The following is a 24,922-nucleotide window of genomic DNA, read 5'->3' as shown; positions in this document are numbered from 1 at the left end:
CTATAAGACCTTTGGAATCGCCATGAAGGTATTTTGCTAATTGCTGCGAATACGCGGTTGGTCCTATTTACTTACGATTTGCATCGGGTAAAACTATTTGACTAGTCTTTAAGTGCATAGACAGATACGACTTATTGGATAGTTGGAGTTCAGGTTAAGGTTATTTTAATAAATGTCATATTGCATCAATACCTTTTGTGTGCGGGAACAATAGTAGCGAAAGTCACAAAAAAAAAATGTGTAGGTCATTGATCATTGTCTTAGTTAGAGAGACTATCTGGTTAGATTCTATCTAATATTCTAATGGCGCTATGCAATAAATACGAATGCTGTGTAACGTAGCAAAGTTACATGTTTTTATATAAGTAAGGGTCATCTTCACCTATTGCATCAGTGCCTTTCCATTTAAAAGCGATATATTATTGTCAATATCATTGGCTGCACACGGAACCTAATTTGACACCAATGCGGCACGTAAGCAGCACCTACCTTTATTTGACGAATGTCAGGGGGTTTGAGGAGAAAGCCGCCTGCGGAGGTCGGCTGGTGATGGCAGCGCCGACGCGCTCACCCGGCGCAGTGCGCGCGCGACGGTGAAAGGCGCCATGTCGATACTACACGCAGTGACCAGTGCGCGGACCGCGAACACCATGGCCGGGTTACCATATATGCGAATATTACTCATTTGTGCTATTTTAATCAATGGTTAGTCCATATAAATATAACTATTTAATTATATACGTTCTGTGACCATCTAATTCAGTGATAAATCACCACATTAGAACGGCTTCTACATATAAGGAATTAAAAATCAAGCAATGCGTAATTCGTAATCTTATGCAAGCGGTCCGCCGATCAATTTGTTAGTCGTTAACGTAACTGTTACAACGAAATGATACACAGTGAAAGCATCGTGTTTAGTTTTAACTGCTTAAATAATGTAAAATGTGAAAGCATGTGATAGGGTCTTGCTTAGAATCGTCTCTTTTTAATGTGTAGGGGAGATGTTCCCAAAACGGGTAAGCTAAGGGAAGATGTTAAATAAAATAACCAAGAACATTACATGCGACTTGTATTTGTACTCATAGGGTTGTTTATATAATAAACTTTGGAAAACATAAGATAGTCTTAGTAATCTTCTTCAAAATTCAGAAAAAAATCAAAAAAAATAAACCCCTTCGAAATACCCGCTTTGCCCTCGGGGGGGTCCTAAAACGGGTAGCGCCTTTGGGCAAAGCAGGTAATTAATCAATATATGTGATAAATGAATTAGAAAACGTATCTTAGCCTCCTATTATCCAGGAAATCTTTATCGTTAATTAGTCTCCTTAATTATGTTAAACAGTTTTCTTATTTTGATCAATCTAGATCACTTTTTTACTTTATTAAATGTTACATTTGAAATTATAATCCTACCAGCAGATAATTTTGTTAAAAATCAGAGAAAACATATTTTAATTTCTTTTTAACGCTGTTCCTGTACTTCTTCAGCTCTCTGTGGCTTCCTTTGTCTTCGATTAGCTTTCTGTGGGATCAATTGAGGAAGTGGTCCCTTATTTCAAATCGGGTAGTCACCCGTTATGCCCCTACCCGTTTTGCCCAAAAGCACGTTTTAAATTTCAACTACCTTAACCTTAAAATAGTAAACAAGGAGACCACTAAGTATTCACAATTAATAAGCATATAACATGCAAAATGATAATACAAAACTGCGAAAACCGTATCTTGCACCATACTTGAGTAGTCAGCACTAGCATAATCCGATTTTTTTTAATAAACTCTGCAAAAAACTTTTTTTACATCTAATCTCGAAAACGCTCGTTCTAGGCGCCCGAGCCAACTGACCGTGATCGGCGGGGTGGTAGTGCACCACTCTACACTCACAGGTTCACACTAAGACCTATAATATACGAATGGCAAAGCCTACCCGTTTTAGGAAGGGTACCCGTTTTAGGAACATCTCCCCTAATTTACCTTTTGACTTTAAGTTAAAGCATCGGAGATAGCTGAATCATGTGGCATTTCTATTGCAGATAGATTCAGTTTTCTTCGTACGAGTTTTTTTGTTCGTGACATTCGTGTTTGTGATCGTAAAAGACTGAGTTCAAAGACATACCGTACTTAACTATACGATGCATTTCTAAGTATTTTTTGCCTACCCACATACATATGTTATGTATGTCGATAACTGTCTCTAGTCTGCATCGGACCTTATTGTAATTCGTCTGGGACGTCATTTCTTTCACTTGACATTGAGGCCTGTGACCGGTTACGATCGAGGATATTGACACTTACGTCGGTACATAATGTAGTTACCTGATTTTCTGTCTACTTATCTCACAAGGCTCCACTGCGGAAATTATAGCCGACAGCTTCGCAGTTTTTTTTTCGTTGAAGCTTTTAGCGTTCAATTCTCATTTGCTCTTTAATTACGCGACTCGAGGGGACCTTCAGAAAAGCTAGACATAAACCAAGTTGGAGAGACGTTAAAGCAATTAAATCTCAACAAATAACGCAAGACTGATAAATAGACTAAACTTTTTAAATTAACTTGAATCTAATATAACTTATACCAAAAGTCTGCATCTGTAATTTAGGAGTACCTAATACTACAAGTGTTAAGGTTTACCAAAACGAATTTCGTAAATTCAAAGCTCTCAGGAGCAAAGCGCGGCTAACTCCCCAGAAACCTAGTACAGTCTACAACAAAAGTAATTAACAACCGTCAAACAAACCAAAAGAACAAACCTTTGCCGATGTTTAGTTTGACCATAAATGTGTTTAGAAACATGTTTATTTTAATTCATGACTTGAAATAATTGCCAAACGTAAACACACGTAAGTAATATGAAGAAACTGATTGGTAGCTAAGCCATTAGTAATTTAGATTTCAAAACAAATGTGCGTAGTTTCAGTATTAAACAATTTATTGGCACGTTTAACAGACATACACACAATCAATTCACAAGCCTCCGAAGGCCCACTAAATTTTGTAATCAGGTAGCTTATAAATAATGAATGAGGTATGCGATGTGGTTTGTCTGTCTGCGTACAAAATGTGAGATAAGCACTCAAAGATTAATCTACAATTGAATGAACAGGAAACATTGAGCTACCAAAAACTCTCAGACCTATTGTGCCCACGGCTGATTGTTTTGTTAGAAAAATGCTGGTATGAATAAATTGAGGGCCGGTGTCTAATTACTTTTTTGCTTTTGATGTTTGTCGTTGACGTTTTTTTTTAAATATAAAAATTAATTATTGTTCTTGTCTTCGGGGTAAACTTGAATGTTTTCGACATACTGTCTGAAGAAATGGCCAAAAGTCACTTTCAAAGATTTTGATTGAGAAAATACGAAAATGTGGATAAAATCTTGTTTTTTAAGGTGGATGATGGATGTTAGAAAAAAGAAAATGTAACTATTTTCTAGTATTTCTAGTCCCTATGGTATTTTAAAGTGAGACGTGAGATACCAAGGCCCCAACCGTTAGATGTCTTTCTAACTGGCCGTAATTTGGCAAGATGTCTAGACAGCTTAGCGTCAGTCTTTTCTAATAGCTTTTATATTCTACAAATGTCTACCAGCAGTATTACATTTATATTTGGTTAAAGTAAAATACATTTTCTTCAAAAATGCATCAAGGTGCTGCTAGATTTTATGAAACATGAGAATATTGAGATGCATTATTTATTGTTGTTACATAAATGTTGTCATTCTTTTCTTGGAATATCTAACATTTCATGAAGTTGTATAAGCTGTGACAAGTTATTTATACATGAGAAGTGATATAATTGTGTTATACGGAGATATGAATTAAATAACAATTTCAATAATTAGATTACTTACGCCTAAAACAACTGATACCCATTACTTAATTCCGTAGAATCCGCAAATGAGCTGCCTACTTTGAATAAAACTTGAATATCATATACATAATCGCGTCATTAAATAATAGGATGTAATAATGTGTCGTGTTCTAAATAGGTATGTTTTTTAAATTTATGGTCAAGGTATGCGATAATAATTAGCCTAATAAGGAAGCTTTAAATCATAAATGTAAAACTATGCAATACTGCACGAACAATTCGGGACTAAGAAATGATTTGCGTAACCGACTTTCACTTCTCAATTTAATAGTACTAATTTGGAGTTGAAAGTATTTTTCTAGCTCCTATTATTAGCTCTACAGTAATAATTTTGCTGGATTGTTTAAGCTGAGGTGTTAAAATAATTATACGTCCGTTAATTAGAGAAAATAACCAAAACCGTGGCAAATTGGATAATTCACTGTCCTCTACAATAATAAAACACAAAATTGTACAAATGTAGGTAAAGTCTTTAAGTGCCAGACGCCACATTATGTCTATCCGAGTGTTAAGAATCGCGTCTTTATGTATCTTAGAGAAATTCCACTGAGAAAATCAAATAGAAACTGTTGTCAGGTTTTCCCTTAATAAAGCAAAGCTTTGGCTCGTGCCTATGTCTAAGCCCGTCGTATTTAAGTTTTAAATACTTAGGTACAAGGTGACACTAGTACAGTTGTTTAACGAAACTGTGAACTATTTACTTATTGATTTTCAGGAACCTATCAGCAGAAGGACAAGCCTGAGGACTTTGTGTGTCCAGAGGGCACACAGGGTAATGGAAACTTTGCTGATCCAGCCACATGCAGACGTTTCTATCAGGCAAGAAACTACATAACTGTTTGTTTTTATAGCAATTTTAAAATACACATTCGAAAATGAGCTTGTGGAAAATTGACTATCAGCAAGCCCATTTTTTTGTGAATGCCCATTTTATTTTAAATATGTTTAAATAAGTTAACACTCCGTTAGCGGTTTCATCTGCATCGCGTTTATAACGATCGCGAACATAGACTTTTTCGAAACATGGACTATCTGACACTGAAATACATTTAACAAATCGACCCAGTTGTTTCTGAGATTAGCTTGTTCAAGCACAGAAACAAGCTCTTCAGAAACAAGATATTTTTATGTAGGTAAATAAATATATGACTTGTAATTGTGTCTCAATGGTAATTGTTTTATGAAATCATTTAACTGTAGTCGACTGTACTTCGTGCAAATCATAAATAAAAATTATATAATTGACGTAGCCGAACTTCCGCATATTCCGGTAATGTTTAAATATACCCTTCATATCTTTCTATTAAATACACTGTTTCCTATATAAATATTATGTAATGGAGATTCAGCTGTTTACTTTTGCCTACTAAACCCACAGATTTGCCTTCGAAAGGGAGAATACGTTCGCAATTTCGTTGGATATGCTGATTTAGAAATTTACCTTATGTTAATAGTTACATTAAAGATGCATGCAATGTATTTTACGAACACGAATGTTGTTTTAATAATTGATGGCGACAAGCGAACATTTTATACGTCGATTACCTACTGTGATATGCTAATATTGATATTTAGTAGACATAATCAGTAAGATATAGGCAGTTTTCATATGAATATTAATGAAATTGAAATGTGTCTTTACGATACATTTCAATTCTATTTCACTTTATTAAGATAGGGAAGTAGGTATACTTGCCTACCTTTATTACCTTAAATACGACTGTTAAAATAATATTTTAATTTTCCTTTAATAATCGTGAACCATGTAGGATGAATCGATTCAGTTAATTACGATCAATTATTCGATCGAGTGTATTAATATTTCGCATTCGTAACGGCACAATTATCCATCTGATATAATTTTCGGAGTTGATGATTTCAAGGAAAACATGTTGGCAATTTAATCCTCTTAGTAAAATTATTTAAAAAGTACTTAAGTATATATTCGTTTCGTCGATTTGCCGTGTGTGATAGTCAATTATTAAGTATAGGTATGAGTCAATAATACATAATTATAATACATAGTAGATTGGCAATGAAAAATATTCAAATTCTATAAAAAGCGGTACCTCTCTTATTATTGAATTGGAATGGAAATTATAATTTCGATTGCCTTAAATCTGAGTTACTCAGTATTTAATTGCGGAAACCGTATTGATTTTGGCACTTATTGACATTTTCATATCTCGATTGACCGGTTTTGAAACAACCAGTGTAGCAAGAATTCTGGTTCAATTCAAACAATGGTTAAGTCTAAGAATTGGAACGCGAAAACTTTTGGTTCGAGTTTTTCGTAGGTACGCATTTATTGTATTTATCGGGAAATATCGGTATGTGAGGTATTTTTGTATTGGCGATGGTGGCCGGACCTCTGCGGCTTTTTTTGGTGATCGTGTGACTTTATTACTTATCTGCGTTGAATGTTAAGTTGATCACGACGCGATAGATCGCTATGCCATGTCATTGCATGACCAATGCATACATACACGTAGTTATTTGGCAATAGCATTTATGTACATACCAACTATTCTATTTATAAATTCTTGGATTATAAAAAATGAAGGCCCGAGAATTCCAGTTAGACTCGTTCCATTAAAATGCATAGCCCTTCCTTAGAAGTCAATGCTCCTACGCGTGTACAAGAACAAGGAGGCTCCACAACGTTAATGCACTTTTTTGAATGAATACGATTCAATAATCGAGTGATTTTATGAGGATCGCGTATAAAGTTACCAAAACCTGATATAATTGTAATACAACGATTATATTGGGCCTTGATCTTGATCGTCTTCGAGTTCAGTGTATTCGATACAATACGGTCAACGAGTTACAAAATCGGCAGTATTCTTCCAAAAACATCTAGATACCTAACAGGTTTATCGATTTTGTATCGATATGGTGTAAGAAGGACAAATGACAGTCATTCGGCGCAATGCTTATATTTAGAATATTCTGGTTAGACTGGAAACCGAGCAAGGGGAAAAAGGTACACCGATCTAAATCATCGACATTTATTCATCTGCATCTTATTACGATTCGCGTTTTGTGGGATGCAGTCTATGGGAAATATTCGTATACCATCGCGTATAAAGATATAAGGGGTAGGTACAACCCAGGCCCGCCGCTAGCTGTTTGTTCGCCCGCGTGCAAAACCGATTATGCCGCCCTACGACTACATATTATACTGGGTTTTGTCAAAAAAAATAAAAGGGGTCGGGGGTCCGACCCCCGCCCATTCATATCCATCTTACTTTTCCAACAGAAAAAAATATGTGCAATCATTACCCAAGTGGCCCCTATGTATTGAAAGATTGTGATTAATGGGTAGGCATAATGTATATCAAAGTGCTTAGAACAGATTATGGGTAACTTAAACTAACGAACTTAAATATCTGTAGCAATGTTTAATTTCAGTAAAATATGTTATTAATGGTTTTTGGTGGGTTTCTCGTTGAAAAAGCCAACGCATGAGACATATTTCATATGTAAGGAAGCGCGAGCGAAGCGAGCGCGAAATTTTTTTAGTCTAAGGACACAAAACAAATAAAAACCACTGTAAATTAACAAAGCAAAGTCAAAAAGTAAGATATGCACAGAAATGAAGTGCAAATGTACATGAAGCCGCGAGCGAAGCGAGCGCGATTTTTTCCTTAGAGTTTTCATGAAGTAAACATATCATAAAAAGCCAAAGTGAACAAAAAGCTATAACGGACGTGAGCGAAAAATGATTTTTCAGAATTGAATGCCTCAACAATTAAACAAAGATAAATTGCGATCAGTGCCGGTTTTTACTCTACCAGCGCCCTAGGCGAGATTTCTACGGCGCCCTACAACTGCAATTCAAACCCATACGAAAAACAGAGACGCATGTAGTTACCGATTGCGCGAGCGAAGCGAGCGCGAATATTTTTTTTATAGTTAACAAGGCGAAGCAAAAATTACGTAAAATGTAGCCCAATCGCACATAAGTTATTGCTGGTTGATGAATGCAAAAACACTGGAACATGTCTTCTGATTGCGCGAGCGAAGCGAGCGCGAAATTTTTGTTATATTTTAGAACTCAAAACAAAAATTACTTAAAATTTTGCCCAAACGTACATAACTCTTTGTTGATGATGGCGCCTATGTATTAAAATTTTGGGACTTAAAGTAGTACCGTAAATAAGAAAGTTCATATGGAAACTAGAAGTTACTTTCTTATTAATAAAAGAACTTAAAAACGACGCTCCCTTTTTGCTAGGGTAGACTAAAAAAATCTTGAAAAATAAAAACAACTGTAAAGTGAAGGAAGCCCGAAAATGTTTGAGTTTTGGATCACTAAAAGTCCTAAACATATATAATAAAAAGCGACTGTGAAGTGAAGTAGCCGCGAGCGAAGGGAGCGCGAATTTTTTTGAGTATTGGGACATTAAAAGTAGCTATATGTGATAAAAAATTGAAGCGTTTAAGTAAGGAAACCGCGAGCGAAGCGAGCGCGAAAATTTTTGAGTTTTGGGACATAAAAGTAGTGTTTCTTCGAGAATTTCTCAAATTTAACGCGGAATTAAACACAAATTCGCTTCGGCGCCCCTGAGCCCGCGGCGCACATAGGGGTATTTTGCATTTTTAGCCGGGCGAAACTATTAGTACGGGTTTTTCTGCTGTAAAGTAGATAGGACTTACTAATATTTACAGAAAACCATTGAGACGGTCTTAATTCAAAAGTGAGTATTATGGGCTGATACGATGATAAAATAAAAGAATATTCAGGATTTGGAGAAGGTTTTATCGACTAACTAATTAGATAAAAATCGTATTGAACAGGTATTCTCTACTTAAATGTTTATAGTTAGAGCTCCCTGGTATGCCTAAAACAATAAATAAGCGTATTAAAAAGAAAACATTTAATAATTTGCTTGAAAATAATGGTTAATTGTTTTTAGTTTACACCAGCAGTAACGTCTAAGTTCTGTCAAAAGTAGCAAAAAGTAGCACCTAATGTGTGTAATATCTATCATCTGACAGTGTTTGTAATACGTTACAACAGAAATCATTAGCCGGAAGCACCCGGAAGATAACTATATTCACTGTGGAAAGTACAATTCATTAAAAAACGGTTCAAACATTTTGAACTTTAAGAATTGATTTTGAACCTTAAAAAATACACGTAAGCATTATTAAATCCTAACAAATAAAACTGTTCTTATCTGTATTATGATAATCCATAGTCGTTTTGGTTAAATAGCTGACAATGAAAAAGTTCTGAGGTTTCAAACACGGTACGTTTTTAATGTAGTCAGAACTGACGCGAGTGCATGTCACAATGATCAAGTTCCGAGAGGTTTGTGGCTGGATGACGTGGGAGTAGGAGCCTAAAAATGGTCGGATTTTGTTCAGTAGTTACCTGGCTTTCTAACAAGCATAAAATTTTTGTTTTCTATTGAAGTTTGTTTTTCTAGTTTCGCCCGGCTAGAAATGCAAAATACCCCTATGTGCGGCGCCCGGGTTATTCGCGCACGCTGCACCATAGGTTAAGATGGCCCTGATGCTATCCATTCATTTGGGTACAGTTCTTGTAAGTTGCAATCTTTGATGAAATTTAAAACAAAAATAGGAGTAACATCCTGATCAAGGATTGGTGCGGGCGCCTGCGGCGCCCCTTCTATCCGGCGCCCTGGGCCGTAGCCCAACCGCGCCCTACCCTAAAATCGCTACAGATTGCGATATCTGACATGGAGGCGCGAGCGCAGCGAGCGCTAATTTTTTTGGGGATGCAATGGATGAACCCGTCAAAATTGATAGGGGACGACCAAAGCGAGGGCGGCTTTTTCTGAAATTTTATTGCTAATCTACTCATCTATTTTTGGTAAAAATATTTTTATTACGTAATTATAGTTTAATTGTGCCGTATGGGTTAATTTTGCCGCCCCCTAATTAGTGCCGCCCAGGGCATTTGCTTCCTGCTCTCTCCCCCCACGCTACGCTAATGGTTGATCTTAAATCTTTTTTAATAATTTTTAATTTTGAAAATGATTAACAGATGTAACTGAAACCGGCAGTGTAAGTTATATTCTTAGCGCTATTGCTGTGTTCGGAAATATTGAAATCAAATAATTGGTAAAAATATATTGTATTGTTTTAATATTACGTGATAGGTCGCTCGATTTGCCGCCCCCTAGTACGTGCCGCCCGCGTGCGGTGCACGCGCTGCACGCCCGCTTACGGCGGGCCTGGTACAACCGCTTCGTTCATATTTTTATGGACAAACAGCGAACATTTTTCGCATAAAACGGTGGATTCCTTTTTTCGTAGGTATGCCGTTGTATGTAATAACGTAACCCCGCGTGACTAACCCCCCTGGGATTACATTTGAGTTTATGTTACGTCCGCGAAATTGGACGGATTCAAAAATAAAATGGCTGCCCATAGTCGTAACTACATAATGTCTAGTTTGTTTTTTGAAACTACAGTTTTTAATAGATTTTATTTCATAATCACATTTAAGTAGTTCTTACATTTGATGTGGTTTAGAAAGTGTTAAAAATCTTACTTACGCACAGAGTCATCAACCTTATGTTGGTGTTCATTATTGAAATTCTTTGGCTGTCGCTATTTACCACCAGCCATTCGTGTGGTAAAGCTTGAATTAGCTGCGGTTGTAGCAATTACTGAGGTTCGAGATTTTTCAGCATAGTCTTTTGGATCTTCCTTATCAACAAAAGGGTCCAAATTTCTATATATACAAAGAATGGATTTATTTGCTACCTTAATACTTCTTGTGTATATTGATTGATTTATTTGATAATTGTTTATTATTTTTTCAGTGCGTCGATGGATATCCTTACCTAAACAGATGTCCCTCAGGATTATACTTTGACGATATTAGCAAGTACTGCACCTTCAAAGCTGAAGCCAGATGCGGTCCCATCGCCACAAGTAGGTACCTAAATTACAATATTTGGTAATACACCTATATTAGAATGTTTGGTAACATTTTTGAACTGAAATTGTTTGATATTTGTTGAAAAAATATATTTATGTTATATGGCAACGAAATTGATTTCGCGGTGTATAAAAATCATTGCGACTTTACACGCAAACCAGCTATAAATATGTATGCTGTTGGTTTTACATGTATGTGTGTAACAATTATAAGCTTGCATCTACTACAAAAAATAAGTGTGTACCTACACTATCTCCGAAAATGAAAAGGTCTAGGCCAGCAAACAAAAGCCAGATGTTAAAGGAAAACAATTGAAAGTTCCATGTAAATCAATTACCGGCTCATAGTTTGAGTGTGAAATTGCACATCTTCAAGCCTTCAATTACATGTAGCCTTGTAACATTTAGCTTTTTGTTGTAATTAAAGTTATTGTAAACTTTGACTTATGATCTTTATGAACTTCCATCTAATAATGCGTTAGAGTTAGTTCGCTAGAATAGTCTAACATTTATAATCCAGTCTATCTGGTTAGTTTTCAACTGGAGTTATATCACAAACTATTCTATCACTGAACCGCATAGTCGCTGGCCGCAGAACGGATCTCGATTTCGATATTATCCAAGTCTCACAGTGTTCGTCTGATTTTCAATAACTACGACATATGTACTCTCTCCTATATAAACTCTTTAATGAACATAAGCACGATGTTAGAAACTTTAAAATATTACTTTGGTTTTCAATTTATTTTTATTGAAGACATTTCATGCTCGCAGATAAAAATTAACTTACGCCATTACCGAAGTTTAAAATCTACATATCAAATATAATCAACATCAATTTAATATGAAAGCGTTACAAACAGTTACAATCACAATGAGATATTTCTACTTTCTATTCGTAAGGATTAATAAAAACTAATGATAGAAACTGACTCATGATTGTTAAATTGTTATAGCTCCGGCGCCAATCACAGAAGCACCACTAGACTTGGCAGAGAAGTGTGACCCAGCTGAATGTCAGCTGCCATACTGCTTCTGCTCCAAAGATGGCACCCTCATCCCTGGTGGCCTCGACCCTGAAGACGTAAGTGGAAATCTTGATGATTTAAGTAAGACTAGCTGTTCCTCACGATTCCAAATACGTATCGAAATATCATACTGTACCAGCACTTTCTGAAATTGGTGTGTCCAAGCAAAATCAAATGTCTTTCGAATATGGTTTCTCAGAATTGTCGATTTTCATTACTGACTGAGATACGCATAAATAAATCGAATTAATGTAATTTTCTTAAATGTCCTCTTTAAATTAAATGTAATGATTTCCTTTCAAAATATACCTATGATGAATTTATACGAAATCGAAATGAATTTTAATTATAGTCATAATTTAATATTATGTATGTAACTGGTATAACTGGAACCAAATTATCATGGGCGGTCGTTGTTTACTCAGAATTAGTATGCCATTCACGAGATCAGCCTTGAAATATTAAAATATTCAACACTATTTACCTATAACATACTAAAATAGCAATTTCGAGAAATGATTTCAGAGATTTTCACCACAGTGCTAGTTTTAATGGTTTCGCATTATATGATATTTATTGTCAAATTTAACAAACAAGGCTAAAACACGATTCTATCAACCTTTTTTGTCTGAGTTTGGATTAACCAAAACCAAATGCAAAAGGAAAAACTCGTGACGTGCATGCTAAATATCGTGTGCATGTATTACGCATCCAATACTTCAACGGTTTAAAGTTTCGTAAAAAACCGTAAATTTAAAGAGTAACTGTTATGTTCTAAGAAAACAACACGGGTAGCGATAGAAAAAATGTGCGTGAAACATAGTAAAAACGTCCCGCCTCCCTGCCCTACCCTACCTCAGGGAAACTCAAGTTAAGGTGGGCCTAATTTAATAAATATCTTTTTCTACTATATTTTTAGCCCCTATAAAGATCTGTGAAGGCAAAATAAAATTAAATGAGCTTTTTACGCAAATTAGCATAATTACTCAAAATAGCTGGTAATGAGAACATACCCCGTTATTAAACGCTTATCATGTTATTAAGCAATTAGTTAATTATTTAACGTGCAGGTGTATTTTCCTCGTCTTTAAAGCTCCATCGATATTTATAAATACAGCATAACGGAACCTTGTCAATTAGTCTTCAAACTAGGTACTGTTATAAGTCTTATGTTGAACAAAAACTGACCTAAAAACTAACAATAGGTATAACGAAGCTTAAGTAGAAAAAAGTGGTCGTAAAAACTTAGAACAACATATATTTTTATTCACAGACGCCCCAAATGATAATGCTGACATTCGACGGTGCTGTTAACTTGAACAACTTCGAACTGTACAAGAAAGTCTTCAATGGGAAAATCAAGAACCCTAATGGTTGCGCCATTAGAGGCACTTTCTTCCTGTCACACGAGTATAGGTAATTATAAAATGTGGATAACTTTTATTAAGGTACCAAAGTGTGTGTTATGAGAGAATAAGGTACTATGATGTGTATTGTGCTTTATGTTTTGTAAAAATGTGAAAAAGTAGAAGGCTTCCTTTTTCAATGCAGATGGTCAATATCAAATCTTATTATAGTCAAAACTGATACATCATTCCTAATCGTCAATGAAGAAAGGTCTTGAATGTACCACATCATTAGAAATAAATGTTCCGTAGGTACCGTATGTCCTTTTTTTGTGCATATGCAGCTAAGTCACATAGTCTACATAAAATCTAATAAAACGTTCACGAATGCACTGAGAGTGGACAATCCTGTCCAGTTAGTAATAAAGCTTGCGGAATCTAGACACACGGCAGTGTGTCCGCCAAGTTCGAGCAAAAAAGGCGACACACCGGCCGTGGGTTATATTACACGAACCATTTCGGGCCAAATTCGACCCCCCTGTAACTCAAAATCTATTTTATTTACGCATATCAAATTTCTAGTATCTGTTGAGACCCCCTCACTTATCTAAAATACAAAATTTCATTAATATACCTATTGTAGGTCTTGAGATATTGACGTCAGAAAATCGCTATTTTTACTATACACTCACTGACTGATTCACTTATTCACTGATTCACTGATTCACTGACTCACTCATCAAAAACCTAGACCACTTCCAATGGTCATTGACTTGAAATTTGGCATGGAGGTAGGTCTTTATGTCAAGGTAAAGGGAAAAATCTGAAAATGGCCAAGTGTGAGTCGGTTTCAAAATAATGAAGGTGTTTTATACCCGGTGTAAATTTATACCCCTAAGGAACTAAACCGAACTAAATTTATCTATATTTATATAATATATCTTCGAATGGTACAAAGGTTTGTATTTAGTCAAAGTAAAGTAAAAATCTGAAAACGGCCAAGTGTGAATCACTTTCGAAAATAACGAATGTGTAACTTTGATCCACGAACATAATATATGATAACATGTCATGTCAGTCAGTTGGTAAATCTAGTCATAGTTAATCTAGTTCATTTCTTTGTAAGAAACCTAGTGCATATTAAAAAATCTAAAAGATAGTATAAATGAGACATTTCTTTAACTAACTTCATCATAAAAAAATAAAATAAACAACCTTACAAAAATAAATGAAATCCCACCCAAAACAAAAATGTAAAAGACTGCCAAGTTCGATAATATGGGAATGCTTCGCCTATAAAAGAAGTGAGATCTGAATAAGTACCAAGTTCCATACACACACCTCAGTTAAAAATAGTTACTTTTTAATGATGATTACTTGGCAAGTTTTAATAGAAAATTAAATACTTGATTCATTGCGTTTAGTAGGTTTATAACAAGGTGTATGAAAACTTGCCAAGTAACATCATTAAAAAGTAACTATTTTTAACTGAGGTATGTGTATGGAACTTGGTACTTATTCAGATCTCACTTCTTTTATAGGCGAAGCATTCCCATATTATCGAACTTGGCAGTCTTTTACATTTTTGTTTTGGGTGGGATAAATTCTTCCGAGGAAGTACTCCCATATATCAGGGTTGTCCTTTCCAAAAGGTAATAAGAACCAGAGTACTAACAAATACATACGACATTTCGGTTGTGTGTATGTTTTGGTGAGCTGTATACACCATGTGTCTAGTTTGCATATGTCAGTGACCAGTGGTGACCAATTACGTAGTACCAGCCGGCTGCTTGTTTGTCACTTAGTGACATGAGAAAGGAGTGGTCAATTTCGTCAATATCACACATGACCGTGCTAGGCAGTGTAGCTGTCAAATTGGTTGAAGCTCGCTTGTTCCGACGATAGAGAGTATCGTGTGATTGGGACTTTAGATAGTGTTAAGTATTTTTGCGATAGGCATAGTTAGGCAATGTTCAATACTTTTATTTGAACATTAAATAACATATATGTACATAAGTTTCTTTTCTGTAGTCCTTTTTTACTAAAAATGTCCTGTCCTTAATTAATAATACATACTAATTAATTAGTGCCAAACATTTGCTAAGTTGCCGTGATTAATTTGGACGTTAGTTTGGTAATTACTTATACAAGTTTCACGTTAATTATAATTAATGTATACCTTTGATAGTCGCCAACACATAATGTGTATAAGCCTTGATCGCAGAACTTTCTCGATGTTACGACATTAAAGTTTATTGCATTAAACTAAGTTTAAAACATCATGAAATAAACTAATTAAAAGTAACGTCTTTGAAGTTTTAATCGTTATATTTCATTTAAAGTTTGGATGTTGCTATTTCACGTTAGAAGCTGATTTAGAACTTTTCTTTTAACTCGCACTATTTTCTTTTATTAGCTTGGCGTATTTGGTGTAAAAAGTTTGCGAAAGTCAATTCTTTATACACTTTTCTCTAGACATAGTACCTACTAATATACTGTATCCAACTGCGTCTCTGTTATTAATTAAGGTTTTTAATAAGCATATTGTTTTCTCTTTCCAGTAATTACGCACAAGTGCAAGCGTTAGCGCACGATGGACATGAGGTGAGCTTATTCTCATAACTTTCAAAAACTTATCTATCCTCAGACTTCTATCAAATATTTAAACAATAATTATATTGATTTCACAGATAGCAACAGGCACGGTATCACAACAGCAAGGCCTACAAGACAAGGGTTACGAAGAATGGGCGGGCGAGATGATCGGTATGCGCGAGATTCTCGGCAAGTTCGCCAACGTGTCGCGTTCAGAAATCGTCGGCGCGAGAGCACCTTTCCTCAAACCTGGGAGAAATACACAGTTTAAGGTAAGCAAGATTACATAAAAAAATGCTGCAAAAGCTAAGAATTATATTCAAGTAGATTCAATAAAAATAATTATATTACCTAAATTTCGAAAACAGCAACCCAGACAGTGCAATGGACATTGCAATTGCCTGTGGAAACAGCTTTCACCTTCAAGAACATCTAATCTAAAAGTTTTGTCTTTATTTTGTATTAACAAAATGAAATGCATATTTTATGCTGCATTACTCGAAGCTCACTTTAGTTCTTTAATCCCACCTCAATGGGACTACGGTTGACAATCAAAACTTCCTGCAAAGGGAGTTTACAACACGGAAAAGCGTAGGATGGTTTTTTATCCCGACTGGGTAGGCGTTCCTTGGGGTACAGAATAAAATATGAGACAGAATAAATTCTCTTTGTGACATGACTCGCAAAGATCAATAAGTAATATCACCAAGTCGGAGTAAACATTTAAAACTATTGTGGTATATTTTTCGAGTAAATAGAACATTTCAGAAAACCCCTACCAAATTACATATACGCAACAATCTTATTTGGTTAAATTGACGTTGATAAGCTCGAATATGTTAATAACATAAATATATGTTTCTGTATTTCAAATGCCATATTTCTGTCGTCTTATATCTGGAGCATTATGCGTACATTCTTTTGTCTCTAAATTGGCCGACATCAAATATCAAGTAGCTTATTAGGGTAATATTTTGACAGTCATTCGATATGTGCTGCGTGCGTCTGTACACTTAGTGTCAATATTTCAGTGGTGCGTCTATTCGTTACCTGACAATTACGGCCGTCACGTACGTAATACAAAGTGAGAAATGCGTAGAGAATTTTTTTGCAGCGAGTCGTCATCAGGGAGGCGCGTCAGTTGTCAAACACGCAGAGCGCTAGAGTATCGACGTTTTGATAGGCACCGATCGACGAACGTATCTAAATAAAACTGATTGAAGTACACTTTGTATGGGATTTGTTGTGCGAGATGCCGGCTTCCAACGTACGATTAAATTACATGTACATACAGAAAAATAAATATTTTGAACGAATGTAAATATGGTCAGACGCAGCATAGATTGATAGGATATAGGTTTTTAGATTGGTATACCGAATTGCAAAAAGATTATTCTACTCCAACATACGTTCGTTTCCAATTTGAACCTAGAAGTACACACCAGTTAATCGAACCAAAAGTTGTTTTTTGGCATCGCCCAACTAACTAAAAATCAACCAAATAACGATTTTTATACGAATCTAAACTTAATGATCCAATTCAAACTCTAAGCTACTAATCGGCCGTTAATTACCCGATAAATCCTAACCAAACTGGTCATTAAAAAGCTACGTAACAAAATGTCCGTACAAGCGTACTCTTTGTTCACAGGTGTTGGAAGACTTCGGGTACATCTACGACAGTTCGGTGGGCGTGCCGCCGCTGCCGATCCCCGTGTGGCCCTACACGCTCGACTATAAGATCGCGCACGAGTGCAAGTCGGGCACTTGTCCCACCAAGTCGTTCCCAGGTGACCACATAACTCACCCACTCGATAGTTACATAAACTACCAAAGAACTAGAAAAGATTTGTGTGGAAAAGAAATGAATGTAGTTTGCTACGTAATTTCGTAGACAATTATAGACAAAGGATGCACTTTTATACAGCAAAACTACATTAACACAATCAAAACACTAGAATCTTTAATGCTAAAGCTGTGTTCAACGACTTTTGTAACTTCAAATGATAATTATATACGAGTATGTATAGGAGATTTTATGTTCATGGAGTTTTGTCGCTAACTGTACTAGGTCTTAGAAAACTAACGCATGCTGTACTTAAAATAACGATCAGCGACGACAATTTCTAGTCTCCTGACTTAAAAGTGTGTAAAACTTTCACATACGTACTTTGGTTCTACAACTTTAAATTCTTCGACTTTCGTTTTTGCTTCGGTTTTCGTGTAAACCTGAAGAGAACACTGCGCTCTAAGTTTTAGTATCGCGTGTGGTGAGGCGTTAGATAGAACAGTGTGCTTGCACATTTCCCACATTGCATTGTACTAAGTTAACTACATGCAGTATCGAAATGAAAATCACAGTATTAAATTACAGGAATGTCACACAGTGCACGTTATTTTAATACTATTTCATTACATGTCAATGACTTCAATAAAATTGGCGCTTCGTCGAAAAAATGTTTCGTCATGTGTGCAGTACATACATACAAAAGTACACATCGGATGTTTACCCGTGGTTCTGTCAACATTTTTTGAACGCTGTATTTAATGATCCAGCAGAGAATACACGGGCGAATTTAACTCATTTCTATAAATAAAAGGTAATTTATTTGCAGGTTTGTGGGAGGTGCCGTTCAATGCCCACTACGTTGAAACCTACGAGGGCGGACACTGCCCCTATCTTGATCAGTGTGTGCTACATAATCACGACTCCGATGAGGTGGGTGCATGCTATTTTGTAAATCAGATTTATTTCTTGATAGTATTTAGTAGCTAGTTTTAAGCCAGTATTTGTTGATTAAAGATCGACTTATCTAATCAGATCGAATTGATGATATGGTCCTTCAGTTGATTTAGCTCTTCTACTTGGTCTTTTTCCGAAGCAATGTCTATCTGAACCTGCATATTAGTATCCAGGTTTAGAAAAGTCTATTAAGGTTTAAAATATAGTCCCAATTAAAAGTACGATTCGGACTTGACGGCTTTATTTGTTTACTCACGTAATAGCGGTATTCGATTCGTTTTACGTAATAGTAACATTTTATAGTTGCCATGATGATATAAGGCCATAAAATTTGCATAATTATGTTAAACTTTTGGTATTTACAATTATTAGTTGGCGTGCATTTCCATTTTTATAGCTAATTTGTTTTGCATTTCATATGCACGAACGCATGTTTCTATTGATCCACATAGATTCATGTTACAGTTATTTGGTTTGAAGCTAATTGAGGTCTAATTAAGTTACGAGTACTCTTATTAACTGCCCCGGATAATTTGATTTGTGATAGAAGTGTTACGTAATTAATTATTATACGTTTAAATGCGGTCAGCAGCAATCCATGTGCTGGTTTGACCCGGACACTTAATGGAAATCCATTAGCTATTTACTGGCATCCATTTTACATAGGAATATAATCATAACTGCTTAAAAACTTAGAAGCACACAAAGAAAAACCTTCCTATTTATATATAGAACATTCTAGTATTTTCTAAGCTATTCCAATCTCCGTATAGTAAAATGTAAGTACAGTGGGTACAGGTACAGGGTACAGGTAAGCAAATGTTTGTAGTTTGCGCATAGTTGAATCGAGAAGTGGAGCGGAAGGCGGGCCGACAATAATTTCATATACGCAGTACGCGGTCGACCGGCCCACTATTTTATATCTCGCTTCAATTTTATAACAAACCTCGACTAAAACATGAATAAAAAACTTTATAATACAACATTTGTACGCTAGGCGTTGTATCAGTTAGGGCTAGTTATTATCTAGCTACCGTAGTCAGGTCAGACCGGTTGGCTGATATGTTTTATGCGTGACCGTATTAAGGCTTTAATATCTTTTTTAGCTCCACTGATAAAGTGAAACGACTGAGTTTAAAATAAATGACGGCACACATACATAATTAATTATATAACGTTGTTCTAGTTTCAAAACACGACTTGATTCTCTTTGATAAAATGGCTCATCCCATGTTGCGGAGACGTGGAACCAACTTGACGTTTTCGAGTTTTGAATATGAAAATAAAAACATTTTTTTATTGAACCACAGCAACTTGTTGATTAAACAGGCTTGTTTGGTTTCGTTTTGTTTGTTTATAGTCGTTATATCACGTTTGTAAAAACTGCGGTGTTTTTTGAAGCATTTGCAGTTTCATTCGCCAATTTTTTTATTTGTGTAATTTTTTTTACTGTGGTTGTTTTCAGTTCTCACTTTTTACCGAAAGTTATAAAAAATACACGACATTGGTATACGAATATTTAATTTAATTCCGTAGTCTGAATTACACCCAATGTTCTTAGTAATTAAAAAAACAGCCGATGAATCTGGCTTTAATTTGTTGGTTCACGTTTTTTGAAAGAAGTGTTCAGAACACTATTTCTATGTTTCTCCTACAAAACTGTTGTATGTTTGTTCATCAGTATTTATTATATTTGTGTACCATAACAGGTCCTTGAATGGCTGCAAGAAGATTTCAGCAGATACTACGAGCAGAACCGCGCGCCATACATGATGCCCTTCCACACCAACTGGTTCCAGATCAAGGAGTTAGAACGAGGTCTCCACAAATTCTTGCAATGGGCCTCCAAATTGTGAGTATGATTGTAGGAATCCGTAGATATTTAACAGCAGGCATTTTCCAAGAAGCGGTAGGCAACGGGGTAGTTATAACACATTCTCATTCTACCCATTATGGAAATTACATAATAGGCTAAGAAGCATAAATTAAGTAGTATGTCAAAGAATGGACACCTTATATTCTTCTGAAAAATGTAGCAGTTAGCCCATTTTTTTGCCAGATCTGTCTGCTAATTAAGACTTCGTTAAGAAAACATAATAAAATTCCAGAAATAGGCATATGTCTAGAGGAATAACGGATCACGGAAAACGTACAATATTAATAAAAACATCCATACAGAATTGTTCAGGAATGGCAACGTCAGTCCTTTGTTTTATTCCCGAGTCGCGAGGACTATGACGTGTAGTCCTTCCCTTATATAGAGGTAAATACACCTTCAGATAGAACAATGACGGTCATATTGTGTCCAACAAGATTCTAGGGAACAGTCCTTTTTTAAATCCAATTTGCATAACGTATTACAAGTAAAGGCACGCATTTGTACTGCTTACATATTTACTTCAGTTTTATGTTATTGAGTTAAACTTAGACGTGGTATATTGGGATTGCTTTGGACTTGAATAATTGGCTCGAACCGGCGAAACTAAGATAGAGCGAGTTGCAAGCAAGAAATATGTTCGTGATGGAATTTTAAGTGAGAACGGGACTCGAAGTCGTATGTTATAATATTGGGAGTGAAGAATTTTTAAGCTGTCTTCGTGTTGTATATTAAATTTTTGAGCCTGGAAGGCTTTACTTTATTTGATAACGTAACTGATGTTTAGCCGTGACATATATCACGGCGGTTAGTACCTACCAGAAATTGTATGTCTATAGGTAGTGTTGCATGTCCTGCCTGTTTAGCCATGATTAAAATCATCCTAAGACAAGCTAGTTTCATAGCTTAGTATAAAGCGTAAACTGAGCTTTATACGTATTACGGGATTTTAACAACATTTAGATTTTGACTGTTACTTTCTTAAAGTAATTTCGTAATTTATGCCGTAACTGCATACGTTATTCATACATACATATAATAGTATTATTTAACACTTTCATAAAAAATAATTTAATTGCGTAACAATTTGGATAATCAGACCGCAACAATACATACACCTACATATAAAACTACCACAATGGCGTATCCGCATTAACCTTTACTTACCAATTAAATAAATACCCACATTTAAATCTTAACTGTTTGCTTTACGTAAGTAAACACATCGAATTTTGTATAAATAAATAATGAAGGTAAATAAACAATGAAATGCGTACAATAAACTGCTCGTCAACAAAAAACGGTATTTCGTTGAACCAGCTACATTTATTTGTCCGTTATATCATGCCCGCATTTTATGAAATCGATGCCTTTAATTAAAATTTAATGAATGTACAGGATTTCGTGTATTTTTGAAACAGGAAAAATGCTGAGATTTTTATTGTGAGCTCGTTATGCTTTGTATTATGTTATCCCATTATTTATATTAATGACATTGAGGTATTTAAATCGTAGAATGAAATGGTTCTGTCTTAAATTTTAATTGGGAGTTAATCCTCTTTCGTATCGACTTTGGTTAATTAGCCCGTGATGATAAGGTTGGTCTGTAAATTTATTTTCTGTACCCCGTTTTAGGTACTGTAATTTGTGAACTACCTATAAAAATAAAAAACCATTAATAAAATGCATATTTTGCTTCCACGGTGAATTATAGTATGGAAATAACAATGTGTAATTAAATTAACTGGTTTACAGACACGACAAAACAACTAAAGTTTGAATTGTTATTAGCTTACTATGTAATTATAATTACATAATGCGAGTTGCTATCGAGATTTATACACCACCCGTATTAGCAAAAACACTATGACAACACTTTTTTATACTTTCTCGTTCAACATTAGTGTGATTTGAAAACTAAAAGTTTTTAAAAGCTTATAATAAAGTCTTCTTTGCCTTTTAAATTGCTGGGCCAATTGACACCTAATCTAACTTATTTTAACCACATTTTAAATCAATATTATTAAAATTTAAAGAATATACTAAAAATACGATTATTTACTAACAATTTATTTTTCCCATCGCAGGAAGGACGTATGGTTCGTAACAGTGACTCAAGGTCTGACCTGGATAACGGACCCTAAGTCAGTGAAAGCTCTGAACAACTATGATGCGTGGCGATGTGACCGCAAAGACTTCCCGGCGGCGCCTTGCAACCTGCCCAACAAATGCGCTCTGTCCTTCAAACCTGCTGATACCAACTTCACTGATACGAGATATATGGAGACCTGCAGTGATTGTCCTAACCAGTAAGTATACCTTAAATAAATATTTTGTATGTCTCGACCAGACCACAGGACTATTTTTGTGAAGCGAATGTGAGACATCTTTAATGAAGTCAAAGTCAAAGTCAAAAATCGTTTATTAAAGTAGGCTAATTAGATTAGCACTTTTTAACGTTTGACGTTAAAAAGTTCGGTTACAAAAATGATAGCACCCCCAAAGAAAAGCCCCCCTTTCACTTTAAATGAAATGGTGACACATGATTTTAAATAGAATTTTAGTGTGACCATGAGTTTGGCGATATTAAGAAACAGTCTCTTGTATATCTTAAAAGTAGAAGTAGATTCAAATTGCAAAAATGCGATAGAACAATCTTTTGTATATAGTATTTTATTTTTAGTTTTGTATAAAGATAAGTAGTTTAAGTTCGTATATATGTATAATGTGTACATTGTATAAAACATAATTAAGTTACCTATTAAATAAATCACATCAAATTGTAAAAAAAAAATATAGAACAATCTTAAATCAGAACCAAAAGTTAAAAGGTTTTGAACTCAAAATCCCGTCCAAAATAATGCCCCTTAGAAAACTTTTAGGCAAAAATCCTTTGACACATTACCACTCAAGTTATGTTATTACTACGTTAATTTTACAGCGCACCACGTAAAGATGATCTTGCTTACTTTGTTACGGGAGTTTTAAAATTTAAAAGTTTTTTTAACACGCTTCCAGCAGAGTTCCATCTATCGTAGGTTGACTCAGCTTTCACGAGGAAAATGTGGGATGTGATTTTGTTACAGCGTTGTGTTGTGTTGAATAAATTTGTAATTTTTTTGTAATTTGTTTCACGTGAGTGCACTTTGAAAATGCGGTTTCGGGAGGGTTCATACGAGATTTCGTTTGAAGTTTTATATTATTATGAGATATTGCAAATGCGAGGGAATAATACCAGCTTTAGGTGGTGAATGTAAAATTCCGAATGTATTGGAAAATAAGCAGCTTATTTTATGAAAATAAAAAAGCTGATAAATTACTATATACTGTATCACCATTTACAACACAAAAGCATTTCTTATATTCCCTTAGGTCTAATGTATTTTACCTGAAATTTTTTAATGCAATATTTTTTTTTATTATCAGGTACCCATGGCTCGGCGACTCAGGCGGGACGGGAATCCCCGGCAAAGACAACTACATACCTGATAATCTCAAGAGGAAGTAGTTCTATACGAAGTAGTCCTATATGTAGTCCTATATTCTGTATGTGATCTATTCGGAACTGTCGACGCTTGTCATTGTAGTTAACATGTTGTATAGCCCGCAGCCACTCTTCAGACCGACGGGTTAATAACATGTCTGACAGATCTGGGATACAAGAGATTTCATTCTCATTATACTGATGAACGTAAGTTAATTTGCCATATTATAGCTGTTTGAACATAAAGCCCCCTTGTGTAAAATGCATGTCACGTTATCTGATTGAATGCTGCAATTAAAGACGTAATAAAATTTCGATTGCGTTTCGGCGCTTTTGGCGTTCCGAATTATTCCTGCAAATAAAGTATTTTAAGAATGTTTAATTATTATTTTTTATTCAAAAAATATCTTCCAGTATAATAGCCTGTTCTGAAATGATTGTGAAATACGTAAATTTGGTGGCAAGTAGTTCGCGAAATCTGGGATATTACCCAGTAACAAGAAGTAAACTCAATGCGGCTTTAGAATTCCAGCAACAGTTCAGCATCCTGTTCTGAATAGATTATATACCAACATTTTGTATATATCTCGTTTTGTAAGTAATTAAGGCATAGTGACTAGTCGTCGCAATTTATTATTTTTAATAATTATGATTTGAGACGTTTTTCTAGTTCTTTGTGACGAGACCACGCGAACGAATTATTTAATGACTTATATGATATGAAAAATTGTGTAATTAATATTGAACAGTTGCCATGTTTTAACCAAAATACTCCTTTTATAACGACAATATCGAGGGCTCTAGACTGAGTAATAAATTCCTAAGAAAGTTTTTCATAAGATCCACTGGGTTTTAATCAAATTGGATGTTTAGGAAAGTTCTTAAGACCTGTTTCTGAACTTAGTTCTCGATGTTGTTAAACAAATACCTCGACATACTCCTAGCTTGGTAATACATATGAAATATATATTTTTATATCTGTCAACAATTTTGGTGCTTTGTATAAAATGATAAGTGGAATAACTGTTTTCATTGTTAACGAATAAATATATTTTTACAAA

At 35.1% G+C, this 24,922-nt stretch overlaps 1 protein-coding gene across 1 annotated transcript; it reads left to right on the top strand.

Annotated features, from left to right (window-relative positions):
• Window positions 1-543: 543 nt before the first annotated feature.
• Window positions 544-24,922, top strand: LOC110370714 (chitin deacetylase 1). Its single transcript, XM_021326622.3, has 12 exons — window positions 544-705; window positions 4,584-4,687; window positions 10,672-10,783; window positions 11,746-11,873; window positions 13,091-13,233; window positions 15,725-15,767; window positions 15,854-16,030; window positions 17,410-17,548; window positions 18,374-18,477; window positions 20,211-20,353; window positions 22,465-22,686; window positions 23,804-24,922. Exons 1-12 carry the CDS (start codon window positions 606-608, stop codon window positions 23,883-23,885), a joined length of 1,497 nt encoding a protein of 498 aa, XP_021182297.2. The 5' UTR covers window positions 544-605; the 3' UTR covers window positions 23,886-24,922.

This window comes from Helicoverpa armigera, chromosome 13 (assembly GCF_030705265.1).
Source record: "Helicoverpa armigera isolate CAAS_96S chromosome 13, ASM3070526v1, whole genome shotgun sequence".
Lineage (NCBI taxonomy): Eukaryota > Metazoa > Arthropoda > Insecta > Lepidoptera > Noctuidae > Helicoverpa > Helicoverpa armigera.
This window is presented reverse-complemented; position numbering and strand designations above follow the sequence as displayed.

What these genes read in the sequence shown, in the direction of transcription:
- LOC110370714 (XM_021326622.3), top strand. Translation starts at nt 606, where the DNA reads ATGTCGATACTACACGCAGTGACCAGTGCGCGGACCGCGAACACCATG. An exon ending in ATGCGGTCCCATCGCCACAA is followed by an intron (nt 10,784 to 11,745) that starts GTAGGTACCTAA and finishes AAATTGTTATAG; the next exon opens with CTCCGGCGCCAATCACAGAA. An exon ending in ATAATCACGACTCCGATGAG is followed by an intron (nt 18,478 to 20,210) that starts GTGGGTGCATGC and finishes GTACCATAACAG; the next exon opens with GTCCTTGAATGGCTGCAAGA.